Here is a 21604-nt window from a genome sequence, read left to right on the forward strand (position 1 = left end):
TGCATAATGACGCTACATAATTAACATGTTGGAAAACCTCTACAATTATTAGTTTTTATTCTACTAAGTAATGTCTTTAAAGACATTATTTACGAAATTAATAATTAAAATATCTATTAAAATACATTCAGAATGCATCCAAATCATATAAAAAATATAATAATAATAATAATATCAATACCAATAATTTTTTAATTGATATATCATCAATGTTCATTACCATTTACCTTTCCATTATGATACATGTCAATGTGTAATAAAAAACATTATTGGTTACTACATCGAGTGGGTCTTTACAATAGTTCGTGCATCTTATTCAATCAATTTTCTTGATATCTATGAGGGAATTAAATTCAAAGTTAGACAATATACTTTTTACAATTTCAAACCTGCAAAATAGACAATTCAAAGTCAAAAAACAGCGATGAAAAAATATTGAACATTTAAATCCATTACAAATACTACATTTTTAATGAAAATAGAAGAGACAGTTTTGAGTGATGAGTTGATGGTTTAAGGTTTTATAAATTGTAAAATTTCTTATGAATAAAGTCAAGTATCCTTTGCTTACAATGAAAAGGCATGTTTGGGCAGTAGCACCGACCCACACCTACGCTGATAATTACTTGCGAAATGGTTAATTCCGTGGAATCTCTTCCACCAAAAGTAAGAATTAGAATGAAGTCATTTTTACGACCATCATCTGGGCCCACCCGCACCGTCTCGTGCTCCAATCTCAAACCACAACCATCAATCGAAGCCCCCACATTCACGTGCCATGCATCTATTACACCAACCCAAACCCGACCCGTTTCGAGATTCGAGAACCGAACCAAGGAATAGTATTTGAGATGACGACGAATTCAGCGAACCAACGCAGAGAATTCACGCTTTCCAACGACCAAATTCCTTTCCCTCGACAAACTATCGGTATCAATAATTAATTAATTAAACTAAATTAAATTAAAGGAAACCATCTTTATTTACATTTACCGCGTTTTCTCTCGTCTCTTTCTTCCTTCTTCCTGCAAACTTTTTCCTCATCCCAACCTAACAAAACAACAAAACTACCACCAAACTGAGTTTGGCTCCGTTTTCAATTTCCAGTGCTATACCCACTTTGTTTGGGACTACGATCCACATACATTTCCAACTCACGGACTCCAATTTCCTCGTGAATTGCGTCGTCACGGGTTGCGGAGTATTCCTCACTGTCCAGACGTTGGGATTTGGTGGAGGCTTTCTCGGGGTTTTCCGCGCAGCTGTTGGACCAATCTATGTGTGGTCCTCGTGGTAGCTGCTTAGGGTGTGTTATTGGTGCTGGATGTGTGTGGGGAGCAGGATAAATGCGTGTCACCGGGGATCTAGGGTTTTCGAGCCTGGTCCTTTTGGTGGTTTGTCTGGTGGTGCCGGTGATCGGCCTCGTAATTAGCCGTAGATGGCAGATTTCGGAGGATAAGAAAGAGGAGATCAGGAGACTTTTGGTTTTGGCAGCGGAGGAAACTGCCAGGGCCGAGAAAGAAGCATACGGCACGGCTGTTACTGCTACTCCAAGCAATCAATGCGCCGTGTGCTATTTTCCCGCCACCGCGCGCTGCGCTCAGTGCAAATCGGTTCGCTACTGGTGGGTTTTGAAATTGTGTTGAATAGTTTAATTAGGAGTATTATTTTTAAGTGGCATGGGTTGTGAAGTTCATTTATTCAGAATCCAACAAGTTGGTTAGCAGTGCTTTTATTAATTATTGTTGGAAACTGGGAATACTATTTTTGATCTCGTTTTCTGGAATTCCGTCTCTTGTGGTTTCTAAAACAAACTCTACATTATGTTAAATCTGTGTTTACTTGTTGTTACATGCCACCAAGATAAATACACAAAATATCTTGCTTTTAGTTAAGTACTATCCTAGAGGAGCTCTTGTACAAGTTTAGCTCATTCTTGGACATAGTTAACGACAGTGAGATCATGAGAAATAAAATTGCTAGGTGCTTTAGATTGTATTTTTACATGTTTACGTAGAAACCTTTCCCAAGAACACTTTTTTTTTAGATATTTTTTTTAGTTGGGAGAATATTATGCCGTTGTCACGATCCCATTTATGCACTTAGTTGAATGATGTAGCTGACTGACATTATGTATTACCGTGGTTCCAATTAATTGTTTTGGGTCTGCATATTTTACAGTCTTCCAATTTATAATATTGTATGCTTGGTTTGTGGTGTTTCAGTTCTTTTCAGTGCCAAACTGTTCATTGGCGGCAAGGTCACAAGTTAGAATGCAGTCCTTCCAGCACAAGCCACCGGAGTTATGATGTAATAAGTGATCTTGGCAGCAAGGTGGTAAAACAAGGCTACTCTGGAATATATGATGAGAAGTCAGAAAGTGAGAGAACAGAATGTAAATCATCTTTTGAAAAGCCTTCAATTTCTGATAGCTGCTTTTCTCCAAAAGTTTCATCTCGGAAGGATGAAAAACTCAGATTTGAGTCCCTTGCAGAGGGGAATATAACAGATTCTAATTCGGAATTGTCCAGTAATTCATTTTCTGGATTCTCAGCTTCCATAGGCTCCAGTGATTCATCTGATGATTCCTCTGTCTGTGAGAGTGTCATTTCTAATGAGCATGACAGATCGGAGGGACATATTTTTGTTGATTCCACCCTTGACATTGGTGACAAAACTACTGACAATAGTGAGGGGGTAACCATGTCTTCTTCACCTAAGTTTGCTGCTTTGGTTGATTCAATAGATGGTTTTTCTACAATGCATAAATTAAATCATATCGGACCTGGTTTTAGTAAAGAAGAGAGTAAGTTTGGATCAAATGGTAATTCAGGTTCAAATGTCTATAAGGGGAAAACAATTGATCCTTCTGAAGTGTTTTCTGGATTCTGGGATAAAGCACTTGATGGGATTAAAGATGATTCTAAGAATGATACTCATACATCTTATTCTGATGAATCAACAGGTAAAAGGACTGTTTCTGAATCTTCATTTCACTTTTCATTCAGTCCCATTCCTCCTGCACACGTACGAGATACCAGGACCAAGGGTTCTGAATCTGATAATGCATTTCCAAATTGTATTGGGTCGGAGAATGACAACATGAACTCTTCAAAGGAGAGGAATTTCTCATTCTCCAACAGCAAAGCTTCCAATATTAGGAGTTATGTTACTCTAAGTGGTTCTGAATCTGATCATTTGGAATCTAAAGACAGCTCCAGACCACCTTTATCATCTTTCTCCCATCAATCCTCCTGTGTTGGCAAAGGTTCAGTTTGTGCAGATGCTTTAAACATCCATAACTTGCAAGCAACTGGCACTAAGGTAACAAATCATGTTGTGGAAAACCGCCACAGCACCGTCAGGTCCACTGGGATTGGATGCCTGAAGCATAACCATGCTGATTCTAATTTAGCTTCTGAAACTAAAGAAAATTCTCATGCCAGTACAAAACACAGGAATAATGATGATGAATATGACACCCGGCTTGTCACTTCCTCTCATGTTGCTAGCTGTTCTGCAAATTCTGGAAGTGGTATAAAAACTTCTGTTTTGAAAGTTGTTGATCAGTTTAGAGGATCAAATATGTCAAAGCACTTTCCATTCTCTGTTGGGAGTGAGGTTGGTGAAAGACACAATGACAAGGTTCTTCTATAACAAATTTTTTTTCTTTTTGCATTATTTTTGTGCTTTAAAATATTGTTACCTTACATTTAAAGTTGTTGCAGGTTTTTTTTTCTTATGAAATGTTTGTCAAGCTTTATAACTCAAACAAGGTGGAGTTATGCCCATTTGGCCTTATAAATTGTGGAAACAGGTAATTTCAAATGATTTAAGATAAAACATTAAAAATATAATTGGTTCCATCTTATATGTGGATTTTAGGATTGCAATATCGCTTTGTGGTGTGTATTATTATCTACTTGCTTTGCTGATAAAGATCACATATTTTACATTATCATTAAATGATTGATTTGAATAGTTAGGTTGTAATCAATTACTCCTCCACCATGCTTTGTGAAAGATTCATGCTTTTCTTTTCAACTTTGCAGTTGTTATGCTAATGCTATACTTCAGTGCTTGGCATTTACACCGCCTCTGACTGCTTATTTGCTTCAAGGATTACATTCTAAATCATGTATGTATACTATCAGAGGTTTCATTATGGAATCTCACCTACGTTGTTTATTGAATATTGTGTTGTTATTTGTAACAATTTTTGTAGCTTAAATATCTCCTATGCAAATTTTAGGTGCACATAAAAAATGGTGTTTCACCTGTGAATTTGAAAGATTGATTTTGAAGTCAAAGGACACAAAATCTTCCGTGTCTCCTATGAGCATAATCTCTCATTTACAGAATATTGGAAGTCAGCTTAGTAATGGGAGAGAAGAAGATGCACATGAATTTCTTAGGTATTTTATACACCTTTGAATCCATGTAAAATAACCTTAGTATTGTTTTGTATTTCATTTTAAATGAACGATGACACACTTGACACTTGACACTTGACAGGCATGTTATTGACACAATGCAATCTGTTTGCCTTATGGAAGCTGGGGTTAATGCATCAGGCTCCTTAGAAGAGGACACTACTTTAATGGGTCTAACATTTGGTGGTTACCTTCGATCAAAGGTAATTTTTATTTCTATCTAGAAAAGTAATTCACGATTTTCTTTATGTTTTTCCTTTTCTCCTGTCATAACTGTAATGCAGTGTTGGCATGTTTATTGTGGAAAATAAGACTGATTTATTATTCTTAATCATAAAAAATACATTCTGATACTCTCTATTTGTAATAATCTAATTCTCCTAAAAAGAAAAATAGGGAAACTAGGAAAGTAAAATAAAATAAAAGATTATATATCTATTTCCTCTAATTAGGAAGATTCTAAAGATATTATCTCAAATTACAACACTTCCCTTCAAGCTGGATCATACAAGATTGTATGAACCAAGCTTGAAATAGTCAAACTCAATTGTAGAGAATGTCAATAAACCAAGTTTGACAGCAATGGACAAGGACGAACTAGCACCATGAAACTTCAACTTGGACAGCAATGGACGAGGGCGAACTAGCACCATGAAACTTCAACTTGGACAACAATGGACGAGGGAAATTTCCATAAAAAATGGATGGTGACTTGCAGTAGCAAACAACAACAAACTATAAGGACTGGATTGCCATCAATAGTGGCGAACAATAACAAAACTTCAAGAACATGATTTCCATGAGTAACATATGGGAGGCCTTCAAAGGCTAACAACCACAAACATGTAGGGACTTAACCACCCTGAACAATAATGAACCTTTAGGAACTTAATTGCCCTAACAACAACGAACCTTTAGGGACTTAACTGCCCTAACAACAACGAACCTTCAAGGACTTCACTGTCCTAACCTTTAGGGACTTAACTGCCCTAACAACAACCAACCTGCAAGGACTTCACTGTCCTAACCTTTAGGGACTTAATTGCCCTAACAACAACGAGCCTTCAAGGACTTTACTGTCCTGAATAGCAACAAACCTGCAAGAACTGAACTGCCCTGCAGCGGCTAACAACAACAAACCTATAAGGACTTAACCACCCTACAACGGCTGAAACTTTTCTTCCCCTCACGATTGAACACATGTCAATGACGCGAAGGTGAAAGAACAGGTGAGAACCGATCCGTACTTGGGGACAAATCTGAAACCCCTTATGGCTAGGTCAGATTGAACTCTGGAAGTATAGCTTATAGCTAGGTCAGATTCAACTCTCTGGAAGTATAGCTTATAGCTAGGTCAGATTGAACCCTGGAAGTATAGCTTATAGCTAGGTCAGAATAAAATCTGGAAGTATAGCTTATAGCTAGATCAGATTAAAATCTGGAAGTATAGCTTATAGCTAGGTCAGATTTTAACTAGAAGTATAGCTTATTGCTAGGTCAGATTTTAACTAGAAGTATAGCTTATAGCTAGGTCAGATTTTAACTGGAAGTACAACACAACTGTGTGTAGCTGTTATAAAAAAAACAAATGTATTTGGTAATATTGGAGAAAGGCCAGAATTCTAAGCAGAACTTGACTAGGGCAATTAGAGCCCATTAAAAACATATGTTAAGGAAAAGACTTTTAGGGGGCCGCCGGCTGACAACAAAGACAACGGAAGCGAATCAGAGAAGCTCTGATACCATGTGGAAAATAAGACTGATTTATTATTCTTAATCATAAAAAATACATTCCGATAGTTTCTATTTGTAATAATCTAATTCTCCTAAAAAGGAAAATAGGGAAACTAGGAAAGTAAAATAAAATAAAAGATTATATATCTATTTCCTCTAATTAGGAAGATTCTAAAGATATTATCTCAAATTACAACATTTATGTAATAGATAATTTTATCATTGTTGTCATCGTAACATATGCTTTTTGTAGGTAAAAAGAATAAATGAGCATTCTCCTCATTTGGCAGATAAAATGCATGAAATGTGGAGCGAAGTCTGAACATGTTTATGAAATAGATAATGATATTATTATTGTCATTATAATTTGCTGATTGGAAGTAAAAGGAACAAATGAACATTCTCCTCATTTGACAGATAAAATGCATGAAATGTGGAGGGAAGTCTGAGCGTCAAGAAAGGATGATGGATCTGACTGTTGAGATAGAAGGGGATATAACAACCCTGGTGGAGGCTCTTCAACGATTTACAAGCACTGAGACTCTGGATGGGGAAAACAAGTACCACTGTGTCAGGTTGGTTGATTTTTTGGGTGCCTTTTGATCATTATCTTCATAGGGAGAGTCAAGTTACTACAGATTTTTTAGTGTAGATTAAATACAAAATTTTAAAATTAAACTGTTAGCATAATAGGATTATGTAGATTTTGATAGAACTCTCAAGGTTTATGTTAGGAAAAAGGACAGATAGAAGTTAAGAGTCAATTATGAGGGGGTTAGACAGTTAACAGAGGGTTAAGAGGGGTTATGTTAGAAGTTAGGAGGCGGTTATAACGCCTACCGTGGGTTATCTCTTAAGGGGGAAAACATGTCTGAGGTTGGGTAATATAAACATCATCTTACAAAGTTGGTGTAACATTTGTGTGCATTTTTCTTAATCTGAAAGAGAGTTTTGGTTTCTTGTCACCAAGAAACTTAACAGATTTGTTGCTGTGAAGTTCTGCCTGTTTTGATGATTTTTATCATAAACACTTTCAGGTGAAAAAATGAAATAAGTTACGCTATCTTAAAAGTAGCTTATGCATTTATCCTATCAGGCCCCTTAAATTGGTTAAGGGAAGTTAAGTCTGGGACTTCTCCTGTCAAGGGAAGAACAGCCCCAACCCATAAAAACGCCTCTTAATTTTATCATCTTTTTATGTGCCATTATGAGTAAAGTTTTGTAAGTTATGTCTGTTTCCTCTTAATAATCACCTTGGTATTAAAACAGATGTTGCATAAGTAGGGAAAATGTTTAGGCATGTGCCAAATGGAAATTGTTATAATGGTTTGCACATGGCCTACCTTCATTGAGCCTATATTATATGGATCCTAGGCCATTAGCAGTGGGCAAGTCCTTTTAGTGATCTTCAGTTAAATTAGAATTTGAAAATTAACGCTTGTGATTTTTGGTTCAAATCTTTTCTCTGACGGATTCACTAATTACTGCATTATTTTTCTTTGATTTTGGCTTGGCTGTACATAGAAGAAAGCATTCCACAGTCCTAATGTCACAAGTTTACAAAGCCTGTGCCATAATAATTGACATGAAAGATAATCTGTCAAATCAACCTTGTAAAACTTATTTTATAGTGGCCAAGTTATGACTCTAGCCTTTTACAAAATTATGATTTATAGCATCCATAAAAATGTTATCGTCTCTCCTATTTGGTCTTTTAATGTTGTGCAAATGTTTCCTTATCTTCGATTTTAGTTGTTAGAATTTTGTTTGGAGTACTTGTACTCAAATGCTTTTCCTTGTGTTAATAAACTATTTCCATTTGAAGATGTAAATCTTATGAGAAGGCCAAGAAGAAGCTGACAGTTTCAGAGGCACCCAATGTTCTTACTGTTGCATTAAAGAGATTTCAGGTATTTCATGAATTCAATTCCAAGACAATGTTATTTTACCTGCACTATATGCAGATTTTCCTTATTTGTTACATCGTATTGCAGTCTGGGAAATTTGGGAAGCTCAACAAACCTATTCAATTTCCTGAAATACTTAACTTGGCGCCTTTCATGAGTGGGACTAGTGATAAATCACCCATATACAGATTGTATGGGGTAGTTGTCCACTTAGATACCATGAATGCTGCCTTTTCGGGTCATTACGTGTGCTATGTGAAGAATATACAAAACAGGTGGTTCAAGGTTGATGACAGTGTGGTAAGTCCCTTACTTTTGCGTTTGTTCCCAATATTAAGAGCAACTTTTGGTTCTCAGATGTACTTTTCTAGATATGATTTTCTTAATTTGTAGTCCATGGTCCTTTTGATAAACTGAATATGTGGTAAAACTGGGTCACAATATGGGATTAAGAATTGAATGCATTTGATAGAAACATCTGCTGCATCTTGACCTAATTTGAAGACTAGAGATACTAGAGCAGAGGTGAGATGTCAATAAAGATTCCTCCAGGTGCCGGAGAGATCTGGACTCTACCTCCCAACTACAGTTAAAAACTGAATATGATTTCTACTCTCCCTTTTCGTCCTAGTTATACCCTATTATCCTTTGAGTTCTTTAACTCACTAATTGACAGTCTAACTGTTGGACTAACTAAGTTCATTTTTCTAATATTCTAAGCACAACATACTGTTATTTATATTGCTAATTGATTCAAGTCCACTGGGAAGTGAACAATGTAGAACCAAAATTTATCAAGAATGCTTTACAAATTACAAATATAGATAAAGGTCAGAGATTTAAGTAGGAGGCTATAGCGCCACTACAGCTGCAGAGCATCCCCTAGCTACTACAGGGGCTGCTGTAGTAGGGAGGTTAAGAGTGTATTTGGGAAACATTGAATTTCCCCATTTCAGTGGTCTACCTATATATTTCAGCTGTTTATTAAAAAAAATCTTGTTTGGGACAATCAACATCTTAAAAAACTTGACCTTTCAAAACCAACTTGAAAGATGAGGTTTGCACTTACGCATAAATTATAATTTAATTATAACTCTAGTTAATAAGGAATTTTTAATACACCTTGTGCTGAAAACTGAACATCTTGAATGTGAATAAATATTTATGGATGGTTCAACAATGGATGACACGATAGGCCTAACAATCTTTGTTGGGATTTGATGTTATTTTAGAATTTAACCTTACAAAATTGGCTTAAAAAGTAAGATTTAGGTTTGTTTATATATTATTAATTTGCACATATTTATAGTTGAAATGGGATTTCAAACACAACTTAAAGTCCAAAATGGTTTTTTTCTTCTGAAAGGTAATATACTTTGTTGCATCTTTGGAGTCCAGTTGTTTTCTTTTAAAGGTGTAATTCCCAAACTTCAAACAAAACTGATTCTGATTATAATCTAAATAATCGATTATCAAGATAGTCCAATTCTCACAGCTGTCCCAAATTCATAAAGTGTAGCCAGCTGTTGTGGATGCCATAGTAGTGCTGTGAGGCAGAGGCTATTCCAGAAAAAGCCCAATGAACTGAGATATCCCCATGTTTCTCTTGTCTCTTCTCAAACCTCTCTCTGCCTCTCTTATGTTGATGTTGCTGTTGCCTCTGTCTTCTCTGGCAACTGTGTCTGGTCTCTTTTGTCTTTGGCAAGTGCCTCTGGTGAGTGCCGCTCTTTTATACTGTTTTACCTCTGGTGAGCCACCTTATTGGCACAATTAAACTGAAAGAAAGAATATCAGGCAAAGTTAGACGAATGACAAAGGTGGTGCAAGAGGTTCAGAATTGAAAGCTCTGTAAGCCAATTTTGTTCCAAAATCGTTTTGTTCTGGGATGAAAGTAAAAAAGTCAAGTTCAGTGGATGAATGTGTCCTCAAATCACTGTTGTATTACTAAATAGAAGGAAATTTACAGAACATTTGTTGCGGTTTTTACTTGTATTTTACTTGGTTTAACAATCTGCTGTATGTATGTCTTGCAGGTGACTGCTGTTGAATTGGAGAGAGTCTTGACTGTAGGAGCATACATGCTTTTATATGCAAGGTAACTTAGCTTTTTTGCTCAAGTCTGACAAGGGGAGGGAGACATCGAATCATTCAGTGTTTAACACATTGATGGGTGGCTTCAATGATCCTTCTAACTACATTTTCTCTTGTTGGCTTCTCTGACTATCTGAATCGCGTTGTAGGTGCTCGCCTAGGGCTCCAAGATTAATCAGGAACAGAATACTATCCTCGGAGTCAAAATGTAAAGTCAGCGGAAAGACTTTTGCAACGCAAGCAAGATATATATCTACAAATTCTGGTGTTCCTGAACATGTCAACAGTTCCATCTCTCCGGATGGCTCACCTGCATTGGAGTCTTTCTATTCAAAGTTTCACCACCTGAAAAAGATTTTAGAGGAAGACTCGTCCAGTGATAATTCATCCCTCATTAGCAGCAATTCTGATGAAGGTTCTTGCAGTACTGATAGCACCTGTGATTCAGCCAGTACAGATGACTTCACAGATTATCTTTTTGGTGATTCGGGAAATGGGTGGAGTAGTGTGTGGAGGAATTCTGATTCTGACACGTCCTCGTCGTCCTCATCTTCCCCCTTAAACTGTCGACATTCCCCACTCTCTGATATGGACAGATACGATTCAGTTTCTCGTGCTGCAGCTGGTTTGTGCATTTCCATAGGTTCAAGTGTGGAGAAAGACAATCATGCATACAGAAATGGAGCAGTGAATGTTGAAAAGAGAGGGGTGGGTGTTTCTTGTTTGCATTCTAACACAACTTCACAGCATAGAGGGTTAGGTAGTGGTAGGATTAGTAGCAAGATTAGTAGTAGTAGGGAGACTGACTCTTTTGTGAAAGTAGGATCTAACCTTTGTAATGATACAGAATGTGGTGTATTACGTAGAAAAAGTATAGAACGGATTAAAATTTAGTAAAACCAGGAGCTCTGGAGTTTGGAGCACTAAATAATGAGTGAGGGGATGCTCAATGTATAATGTACCTACTTTGAGGCGGCGTCGTTTTCAGAAAGGAAAATTAGCCACATCACTTTGCCAATAACTTAACCAGCTGTAGATATGCATACCTCCAACTTTGTTATAAAACTTTACTGGACTCTATTCTGTTATTTTAAATAGGGATACTTTAAATAAAGGAAAGTAACATATTGTTTGTCTTGTTATACTTGCATTTTTTTTTATAATTGTATTATACCTGTTTTATACAGCAAATCCCCAAATCTAAATCACTCACAATTCACCAAGTTTTATACTTTCTGTTTTTGGATGTTTTTAGAGGCAAAAAGGGATGACATTTTTAAGTTAAACCCTTCAACCCTCTGCAACCAAACCAACTCAATCACTCTGCCATGAATTTGCTTTTTCTCTGTTAACATAACAATTGGGTCAACCCCATAACTCTTCACACTTCTAACGGACCTTTTCTTCCTGAACACCATATCTATACCCTATAATTTCTAACATAACCATTAACCTTTGTAAAAGTGACTTCTTGATTATTTGTTTTGGAAATCTTCTAGAATAGGTTTTACAAAATTTTTAGAGCATAATTTCTAAAACAAATTTACTAAAATATATGAGAATGAACAAAACTTTTAGAAAAAGATTTTCAGAACATATATAGTATCTTTTAAAATGAGCTTTTCTGAACTAACTTCCCAGAATTAAAATGAACTTTTCAGAATGAGTTTTCTTCTAGAACGAGTTTTCTTGTTTCCTTCTTCCTCTAGAGTAGAAAATGAAGATGCAGCGGAGATGGTGCAGTGAGGGAAGCAGAAGCAACAACGGAGGCAAAAGTAGTTTATATTCTTTTTATTAGTACGGAGTGCAGTCAATAATAATGGGTGCAAAAAGAAAAATCCCTTCTTATGACTTTCGCGCTATTTTATGTATTTTTAGTTTAATTATTTTATCATATTTTCTATAATTACAAAGAATAATAAGATTACTACTATTATAGTTATGAAATTAAATATAAATAAATTTTATAATTTTGTTGTAGATAATTTTTATTTATTTTGTAGGTAATTTTTTTTATTATAAAAGGTTGTTTTTGCTTTAAAAAATGATTAAATTTTTAAAAAAAATATTATTTAAAAAAACATAAAACGGATATTAAGGATGAAATTGAAAAAAAATGTATAATAGAAAATTAGTATAAATAACCATGGTGTCTGTTAATCATGATTTTTATTAGGAAATGACAAATTCAATTAGTTGATAAAAACATGATAATATCACATAAATCTTCTAAACTGAAATAATACTATAATATTTTTATTAAAATATTGAATTCATTGTCATATTAAATAATTTAAGAAGGTAATATTATCGTTTTTATTTCAATTAATCGAAAATGGTAAATTTAACCAAAATCATTGTAAAAAAACTTATTTAAGGGAAATCTTGGTCTTTAAAAAATATAAACAAGCATGATAAACATAGCTTCCTAATTTTAGATCCAGAAAAAATAAATACTTTTATCCTAGTAAGCAGTCTTCAATACTCATGTGATCTTAAAAATCCTTGAAAGTTCAATTATCTCACCAAATAAATTACCTTTTTGAGTGAGATTTTTAAATTAACACATACACAATGAAATAAGTCAATATTCAAAATTTCTACAAATAATGTGTTTGATTATTATGACCATAAACGGGTATTTCTACCTTCGTTTTAAATGAGTATTCTTTTATTTTCGTTTCATTAAATATAAGAAACTTTTATACTTATATATTACTTTAATATCTCTCGAAGCATTTCATTATCTTCCAGTTTCTTCCCTAATAATAGAAAGTGTTGTGAGAAACTTGATAAGAAATGTGTGTGCTTTTCCTTAATCATTTTTCTTTCTCACACGACAATTTTAATAAGAAATTTGCATGAAGATATCGAGAGGTTTCTAATTTGAAAATCGACGTGACACCGATGTGATATCTTAACAAATTATTGAATACATTATGTGTCAATCATTTCTTATTTTTTTAATGTCATTATTATTTGAGCATTTAGTGCCTCTAATCCTTTATATCATGCTAATCCTCAATTATGTATACTATATAATGAAATAAAAAATGTTTTATAAGGAAATGAACTTAAATTCATTCTAGTTAAATGTTTTTTTTTCTCTACTACGATGGTTAAACGAGCATTTATATGCACATATTCGAAGTTCTGCGTTAAGTTATATAAATAAACCATGCAACTAGGAAGAAATGAAAACTTAAGATGTTCGCGTTTTCTACCGATTTAGAAATAAAAGCTTTATGATTTATTGTTTTGTATTTTGTTAGAATCAATCTCCTTTTCTTTGCATTTATAATTTTCATTGAAATTTTACTATTTAACCATAATATTCTTTTACTTTACACTTTTCATTTAAATGATATTAAGCTTGTAGGTTGAAACATGGTAGTTTTTATTTTTAAAGTTTTAATATTCTAATTTACTTCACTAAATTATTTTTTATTGTATCAAACATCTTTAATATTAAAATTATACTCTAAAAATGAAAAACATATTTAATCTTACTGAAAAAGAGTCTAATTTTTTGTATTTAAGTATATATTTGAATTATAAAAGAAGAGGGTGGGAAAGAAATGGTAGAATGTGTTAGGTTTTGTGATGGTAGAGGATAATAAAGGGAGTAGTTAATGGATGATAAAAGAGAAGGAATGTGTATTATCTTGTAGACAATTTGATTTTGTCTTGCAATAAATCCAACATGGGTTTCTCACTTTGTACTTTGCAGATCAAACTTGACCAATACACATCATTTTCTGAGCCCCACCAACATGAACATCATCATCATTTTCGACTTTCATGGCGGAAAATCCATTCTTTCAATTTTTAGATATTTCTTATCTATTTATATTCTATAATGGATGCAATACCAACCCACTTGTACTTCCTCTTCGTTCTAGCACGTACTATGCAACTCCACGAAATCATTTATGACTAACGAATTCATTTTTCATCACATATTACTATGCTTGTGTTAAATATAATGAAAATTATATATGGAGTTAATCTTCCTTGTGTTAAACACACATAGGGTTCTCTATTTATAATAGAAAAAATATGGGCTAAGCCCAAAATACAAATAATAAATAATAACAAACTAACTGAAAGATAAACTGAAACATAAAAGATATAATATTTCTAACACTCCCCCTCAAGTTGGAGCATACAAATTGTATGAACCAAGCTTGAAATAACTAAACTAGGTTTTGAACTAGATGATTTTTCTTCAAAAGTGAGAAAATAAACACTTCAACTTTAACTTCAAAAGTGTATGAAGGAGAGCAGTGGAGAAGGAGGCAATAAACACTTCAACTTCAGAAGTGGATGAAGGAGAGCAGCGGAGAAGGAGGCAATAAACACTTCAACTTCAGAAGTGGATGAAGGAGACGCAGCAGATCTGTGCGGCAAATACAATAAGAAAGGAAGAACAGCAATACAGAGGCGAAACCCTCTACAGCAATACAGAGGCGAAACCCTCTACAGCAATACAGAGGCGAAACCCTCTACAGCAAATTACGCAGAAAGAAGAAGGAGGTCCGAAGATGCAGAAGCATGCGGCAAGAAGAGGACAGATTTCGATGCCAGCAATGACTGCTCTGGAAGGTCTAAACAGAGAGAGGGAGGTCCGGTCATTCAGAGGAGGCAGTGGTTTCGGTCCGGTCATTCAGAGGAGGCAGTAGTTTCTAGGAGACTTGTCTCTGATTCTGGATATTTTTAGGGGCTGCCGGCGACCATGACGGTCGGCCGCCGGCAGACAACAAAGACCACCGGAAGAGATCAGAAAACCTGCTCTGATACCATGTTAAATATAATGAAAATTATATATGGAGTTAATCTTCCTTGTGTTAAACACACATAGGGTTCTCTATTTATAATAGAAAAAATATGGGCTAAGCCCAAAATACAAATAATAAATAATAACAAACTAACTGAAAGATAAACTGAAACATAAAAGATATAATATTTCTAACAGCTTGTATCGATGTAGTCATCCAATTATTCATAACAATATACACCAAAATGTTCTAATTTCGATGTCTTTGTTTTCTAAGATAATTAACCTGAACGAGATTGAATGAATAAATTTAAAGAGATAAAATAAAAATTGATTGTTTGTTTTAAGGGAGGTAGAGATGAGAGTAAAGAGATTTGAAATTAAAATTTGTAAAACTTGGTGAAAGATTTGATGCATGTGATAGATATAAAAATGTTTTAAAAGGTAAAAGTATTATATTATAATTTTATCCAAATAGTTAAAATTCATATAAAATAAAATATTATTATTATTAATTTTCTCAATAGTTTTTAATTTATAATTAATATTATTAATATTAATATTATTACTATTGATTGGTGAAGAAATTTACGTATTTTTGTAAAAAATTATGTTAGAGTTGTTTTTCTCTTCTAATCCCTTCACTCATCTCAAATAAGCTGAAATAAGTGGAAGCAGATAAACAAATCACTTACTCTCACTCTCTCACATAAAGAGAAAATCTCTTGAAACAAACACATTGTGTGTTGAGAATTAGTCATTTAATAGTTTTGATATTGTCAGACCTCAATAAACGCACCCAATACCCCTGTCAGAATCATTAAAACGCACCCAAAATCCCTCTGAACGGACGCCAGGTGTCAAGCAACGAGGATCAGAAAATCAGATAGTGGGATGCAGGTGTCAGCAGGAGAGCGGACGCTCGTTTTGACGTGGGAAGAAAATGATTTTTCTGAAACTGTCGTCCCACCCTCTTCTGCATGCACCATTTTTCTCAAAACTCTGAACTTCTCATCTTCTCCTCCTTCTCACTAGAAAACTCTCCTTCTCTCTACCGAAACTCACCAATCCTTTACTCCGATCTTCGTTCAGGCACTGTAGGAATACTCCCTGCATCCCAAGCTTCAATTTGAACGAACATTTTCGAGTTCTGAAATTGGTAAGTTTTCTCGACCTTAGCCGTTCGTTCTCTGGAACATGCAACTCGAGTTATGGTTGCATGTTGTCACCTTGCATGACCCAATCCTGGTTTCTGTTATTTTGTTTTAGTTGGAAGAGTTGGTTGAGCGTTGAGGGTAGAAGAAATTTTAGTCAGGCAAATCATATTTCTGTCTCTAGGACGATCGTTCACACTAGAGGTAAGGGAAGCTTATCTAATTTAATTGTATGTTGTTTATACGTTCGTTAATAATGAATGCATGTTGTTGAGTGGTTGAATGTATATAAAGTATGAATACTGATATGATTGTTTATGTGGAATATGATTTATTAGTATGATATAGATTGTACGAAGTATGTAAATTGATTATGATATGAATTTTATAAAGTTATGAAATTATGTATTGAGAAATGACTTGAAGATAAATGAGTCCTGAAGATGAAATTTCCTATGATAATGTATGTTCGTCATTTAACGGTCTTTGATCGTTCGGTGTTTCTAGTAGACTTGTTTGAAATTGAATTCTTTCATTTGGAAAGAATTCTAGTTGAGGACGAACGTCTCCTTGTGATAGTACTGTGCTTGAGCGTTCGGCCAAGCGTAGTTGCATTTGAGTATTCGGTGATGAACCTGAATGTGGTAAATATATGTATTTGTATATCTTGATTATTCGTAAACCCACTCAAATAGTATATGATTATATTTATCAAACCCATTTTCTATAAGCTTAATAATGCTTGGCCTTATACCAAGTGTTCGTTCTAGGCAAGTATTTGGTCTCACCCCAAATGCTCGTACGAAGTAGCGCTCGGTCTTACACCAAGCGTTCGTACTTGTTTCTTTTATACTCTATCTTTACGAAAATAACGTTCGTCCAATTTCAATAAGAACTTCTTCTCTACCGTGCTCGGTCATTGACTGACATTCGGATTTCTTGATGAAAATTCAAATAAACTAAGTATTTATCAGCGTTCGGTTCCTTCATGTAAATTCTTCTAAGTATTATTACTGAAATGTCTTGAAGTGTCTGTATCGATTGGTTCCGGCTTAGAGTCGTAACACTTGGTGAGGCCTTTTCAGCGTTTAGTTAGAACTCTCAAGGGTCAGTTCCTCTAATTGACTCACTTTGTAAGTAACGTCCGTTTTAGTCATTCTTGTGATATGCAGTTGACTTCGATTTCTTTTCACAATCCTTTAGTAACCCTCTCGGTCTTATTCTATTCTAGAACTGGAGACCTCTCGGTCTCGTTCCAAGTGTTCAATCTCGTTCTAAATGAGGATCGAACGTTCGGTATCGAGTATCCGTAATAATCTTTGATCAAAGATGAGATTTAACTTATTGATAATGAAAGATGAATTGAGAAAAATGATAATGACAAATGAAGTTGAGAATGATTAAGAATGTGTTATGGATGGAGAATGTTGGATTTTGAACGAGCGTTCGAGGAAGGAACGACTCATGGATGAATATTGGAATTGGTAAAGTATGATTGTGGTAATGTTAAGCTGTCGATTCATCCTGATGTTCCGTGAGTACTCGTCCTCACGTAGAGGAGGGTAGGTCATGTGTGGGAACGGCAGGAGGTCCTAGTCCTTAGGGGTACTTTGGACAGATAGGACTAACCTCGGGTGGCAGCTGATGAGAGTATTCCAGTTACTACATCACCCGGGTGCACGAACGTCGTAGCTACACAGATTTCATACAGTCCGGACAGTCAATCTAGTAATAGGATTTGTATGTTACGAATGTTAAATTTGCCTTGTGCGTTTGATTGTTTGAAGTGTATGTGTATGCTTGAAATTAAATTACATAAGCTTACCCTGTGTTTTATTGTGTTGTCTCGTCTTGTACGTTTGTCTTGTCGTTGCAATGATCATCCGTGTGGATGTGAGCAGAAGGAGACGCGTTGTTGGAAGATGCGCTGGAAGAAGAAAATTTGATAGAAGTGGAAGTGAAGACCGAGCAGTAGGAATGTTCGGTTAGTAGATGGTAGTTTTATTGTGAGGTGATCGTTCGGTCACCTCCTCTTTTGATTTTATCTGACCGTTCGGTAGGATCTTTTGTAAACCGTTCGGTCATGTTTTCCCTTATTGTGTACGGTTTAAATGAAAACCTTTATGTAAGGTCGTTCGGCCATGAACTTGCGTTGCTTAGTGTAAGACTGAACTGATATATTATTAAATGTAATTATTTCTATCATATGGTTTACTACTGTATTTTTGGAATGTTACAGACATCAATTATTAAACTGATGTAGAATTAGAAATATTATATCAATTATAATAAAAACAGATGCAATATACGTCCTACAAATCAATTAATTTTTTGTTGAAAAATATTACATAGATTATTTTTAATAATTCATGTAATATGTTGTTTTTTTAATGAAAATATGATTATGTGTGTGGAAAATATATAAAAACTAATTATACTAAATTGTGAATAATTAAAATTCGATATTGATCTAGCCAAATAAATATTGAAATTATGTTTAAACATTAACGTTTACATAAGTACATCAAAGTTGTCATAGACCAATTTATATCTAATTAAGCATAACTATTAATGAAAACTAAACTAATTAGATAAAAACAAAATCCCTAAATAACACAACATTTCAAACATAACTAATACTAATTTTTAATACATACAAAATTAAAAATACATAAATATTTAAATATAACTAACATGTTGCAGTGATTACTTTACAGTAGACAACGATGATAGTATAAATAATATAAGTGACCTAACAAAGATCGAGTGTGGTGGTGGTGGTGGCTGGAACTTTCTTGTGGCATAAAATATGGTGAGACTTGTAGGCATGTGACACAATGGAAGAACATAGAACTTTCAACGACTTACTTAGTGGTGGAGGTATGTAACTTATTCCAAGAGAGAAACTTTGGACGAAAATGGAAGTGCATATAGAGTAAAAACACAAAAAATTAAGTTTTTATAAAAGACTATGATATATTAACAATTTTTTTTAAATATTTATAATAGGGTATGTGTCTGTTTTATTGGTCTGTATATTTGAAACAGACTAATCATAAGTTATCACATAAACGGTTACAAAATAGTTGTAAAAGAAATTGTTAAAAAAAATATTTTCCTTTTATAAATGGAAAAAACAATGACACAAATTTGTATAAAGGTTTTAAAATGATATACAATTGTTGTTATAAACAATTGATGTACAAATTTAATTAAAAAAGTAATTACATTAATTCTCACATTGAACCAATGTAATACAGTAATTATGCACATTTTACATTGGTTAATCACGTAATATTACATGTAATATTTATATATATTTATTACATAATTAGTTACATCTATTCTTAAAAATAACTAATGTACGTAATAGGTATAGGATCGATTTTACATATTTTACAATAATTATTTGCTAAATCGATGTAATATGTGCCCACATTTATTATTAAATTGTCATTGTGTTTTTGTTTATAATGGTTACATCAAAATTGATTTTATTTCTCAAAGAAAAATACAATTTTTTTCAGTAATGCACTATAATTAACATCTCAATAATTATTATCAAAATAACTATCAAATACAATTTTTATCACTCTATCATTTTTTCGTTATTATTATTAACATTATCGATATCACTTATTGTCAAAGTCATTAAAAATCCATTCAAGATTCGTTTTAGTGGATTTCACGTGTCAAGAGAGGGGCTTGACACTCAGCTGGCGGAAGACAGATGTTGGCAGATGAGCGGACGCTCGTTTTGACTTTGGAAGCAAAACTTTGATTTTCAGAAAATCTACTCCACTCATTGCATGCACCCTTCTTCTCCAGATTTTGAAAATCTGATTTTCTCCTCCTTCTTTCTACATCTATTCATCTTTTCTCTAAGAAAGCTTTACCTTTTCTTCCTCCGATCACTATTTAGGCACTATTTCCACTCTCCTGGTGTCAAGAGCTTTTGATTGAACCGATCGGTTTGTAAAACTGAGCTGGTAAGTTCTTCTCCTCAACTCCTCCATCATCAAGGATCACCTTCTCCGTGACTTCGACCGCCTCATCCAAACAATCCACGTCTCAATAGCCACCATGAAAAGTCATCACCAGTCTTCGAACCTGCAAACCGGTCTCACTACATAAAATTTCAAAATCCCAAGACTTTACTCATCGAAAAACAAATAGCTTTTTTTATTCTGTTTGAAAAGGTTTAAAATTTGAATTTCGAATTCAGCATTGACTTGAGAGTGAGTTCGAGAAGAAGGGGTTTTGAGTGCTGGGTTTGCAATGTCGGGCTCATCCAAAATTCGATGCATGAACTTCACAGTTGTCGACCCCGACGCGTCCAGTGCTCGTCCCGGCAGGTAACAAAGTCTGACTCGCAATCGATGGACGCAAGCCGGTGATGAAATTGACACCGGATACAGGATACAGAGAAGAAGCCAGAGACCCAAGACCATAGAGAATTTACTTTTCCAAGTGGAATTGTTGATTCTAGAAAACATAACCCATTAATTTAATACACAATGCCACACCATTTTAAAAAAAATACAGCTCAACATCTTTTAGCACCATTTGTCAAAACTTAACGGAGGGGGCAAAATTGGCTCAATTGTACAAGTACATAGACTCAATTTTGACAGTTTAAAAAGCGAGGACCCACTTGAGATTCACCAAGAAATACGAGGATCAAAAGAGGGTTTAAACCAAAATTATATTAGTGAGATCGTAATTAAGTCGATGTTAATGTGAAGTTCATTATAAAATCTATTTATAAATACAAGTTTTAGATATTATGGTAGGTTGGTTACATTATTATATGTTGTTAATACTATCAAATTTTTACTGATGTTGATATGAGAGTGTCTTTCCTGAGTAACTCTTTAATTTAACCGAACAATGTTATCGTAAGTAACTCTTTAATTTAACCGAACGTGAAGTGATGGAAAATTCTTGATTTATTCTTAAAGTTTGAAAAGTAGATTAGGAAGAAAAATTGACTTCAATCTCATAAACCGAAAAAGAAAAAAAATGTTTTACGATGTGTTTTATTCTTTGATAGACAAACGGTTAGATATCATTTAACAAATATGATAGAAACTACATAACACTATCAAACAAATTAGCAATTTGCAGGACTGATATTCATATTATATTTGAAGACAAAAATAAAATAGAAAGCTCATAAATGAGGAGGAATGTTACGGGTGATATGATGAAAGAGGTTCCATTTGAGCAATGTGTATGTGTGGTAGAATGATGTAAATATATTGAATTTAAGCGTAATGTTGTCCTGTTTTACTTGCGACCTAATTTGGCAATAAAGAGAGAAGAAAACTTGAAAGGGAAGTCTGTTGAAAGTTGAAAGGGGCAGCAAGAAGGAGACAGGAATTGGAGCGTGTCCCTGTTTATTTCCTTTTCCTGTTTTAGGTTTCAGAATTGCATCCATTCACATTATTGCATCTTCATTTGTTTGGTACAAAGAAAACTCAATAATGGTGGCTCATATAAAGTCAA

At 34.2% G+C, this 21604-nt stretch overlaps 1 protein-coding gene across 4 annotated transcripts; it reads left to right on the top strand.

Moving 5' to 3' along the window:
- The first annotated feature begins 974 nt into the window (after positions 1–974).
- On the top strand, positions 975–11307 carry LOC124846181 (ubiquitin carboxyl-terminal hydrolase 16-like). Of its 4 annotated transcripts, none has more exons than XM_088106961.1 (11): positions 978–1624; positions 2226–3621; positions 3729–3817; positions 4053–4138; positions 4253–4415; positions 4516–4636; positions 6585–6742; positions 7993–8077; positions 8162–8374; positions 10108–10169; positions 10315–11307. In XM_088106961.1, the coding sequence occupies exons 1-11, from the start codon at positions 1347–1349 to the stop codon at positions 11057–11059; spliced, it is 3396 nt and encodes a 1131-aa protein (XP_087963087.1). In that variant the 5' UTR covers positions 978–1346; the 3' UTR covers positions 11060–11307. The 4 variants fall into 4 exon arrangements, with proteins under 4 accessions (XP_087963085.1, XP_087963084.1, XP_087963087.1 ...); XM_088106960.1 differs by having other exon boundaries at positions 979–1624; positions 2226–3645; XM_088106959.1 differs by having other exon boundaries at positions 975–1624; positions 7993–8374.
- The last annotated feature ends 10297 nt before the right edge of the window (positions 11308–21604 follow it).

This window comes from Vigna umbellata, chromosome 2 (assembly GCF_029865625.1).
Source record: "Vigna umbellata cultivar VRB3 chromosome 2, Vumbellata_1.0, whole genome shotgun sequence".
Taxonomy (NCBI): domain Eukaryota; kingdom Viridiplantae; phylum Streptophyta; class Magnoliopsida; order Fabales; family Fabaceae; genus Vigna; species Vigna umbellata.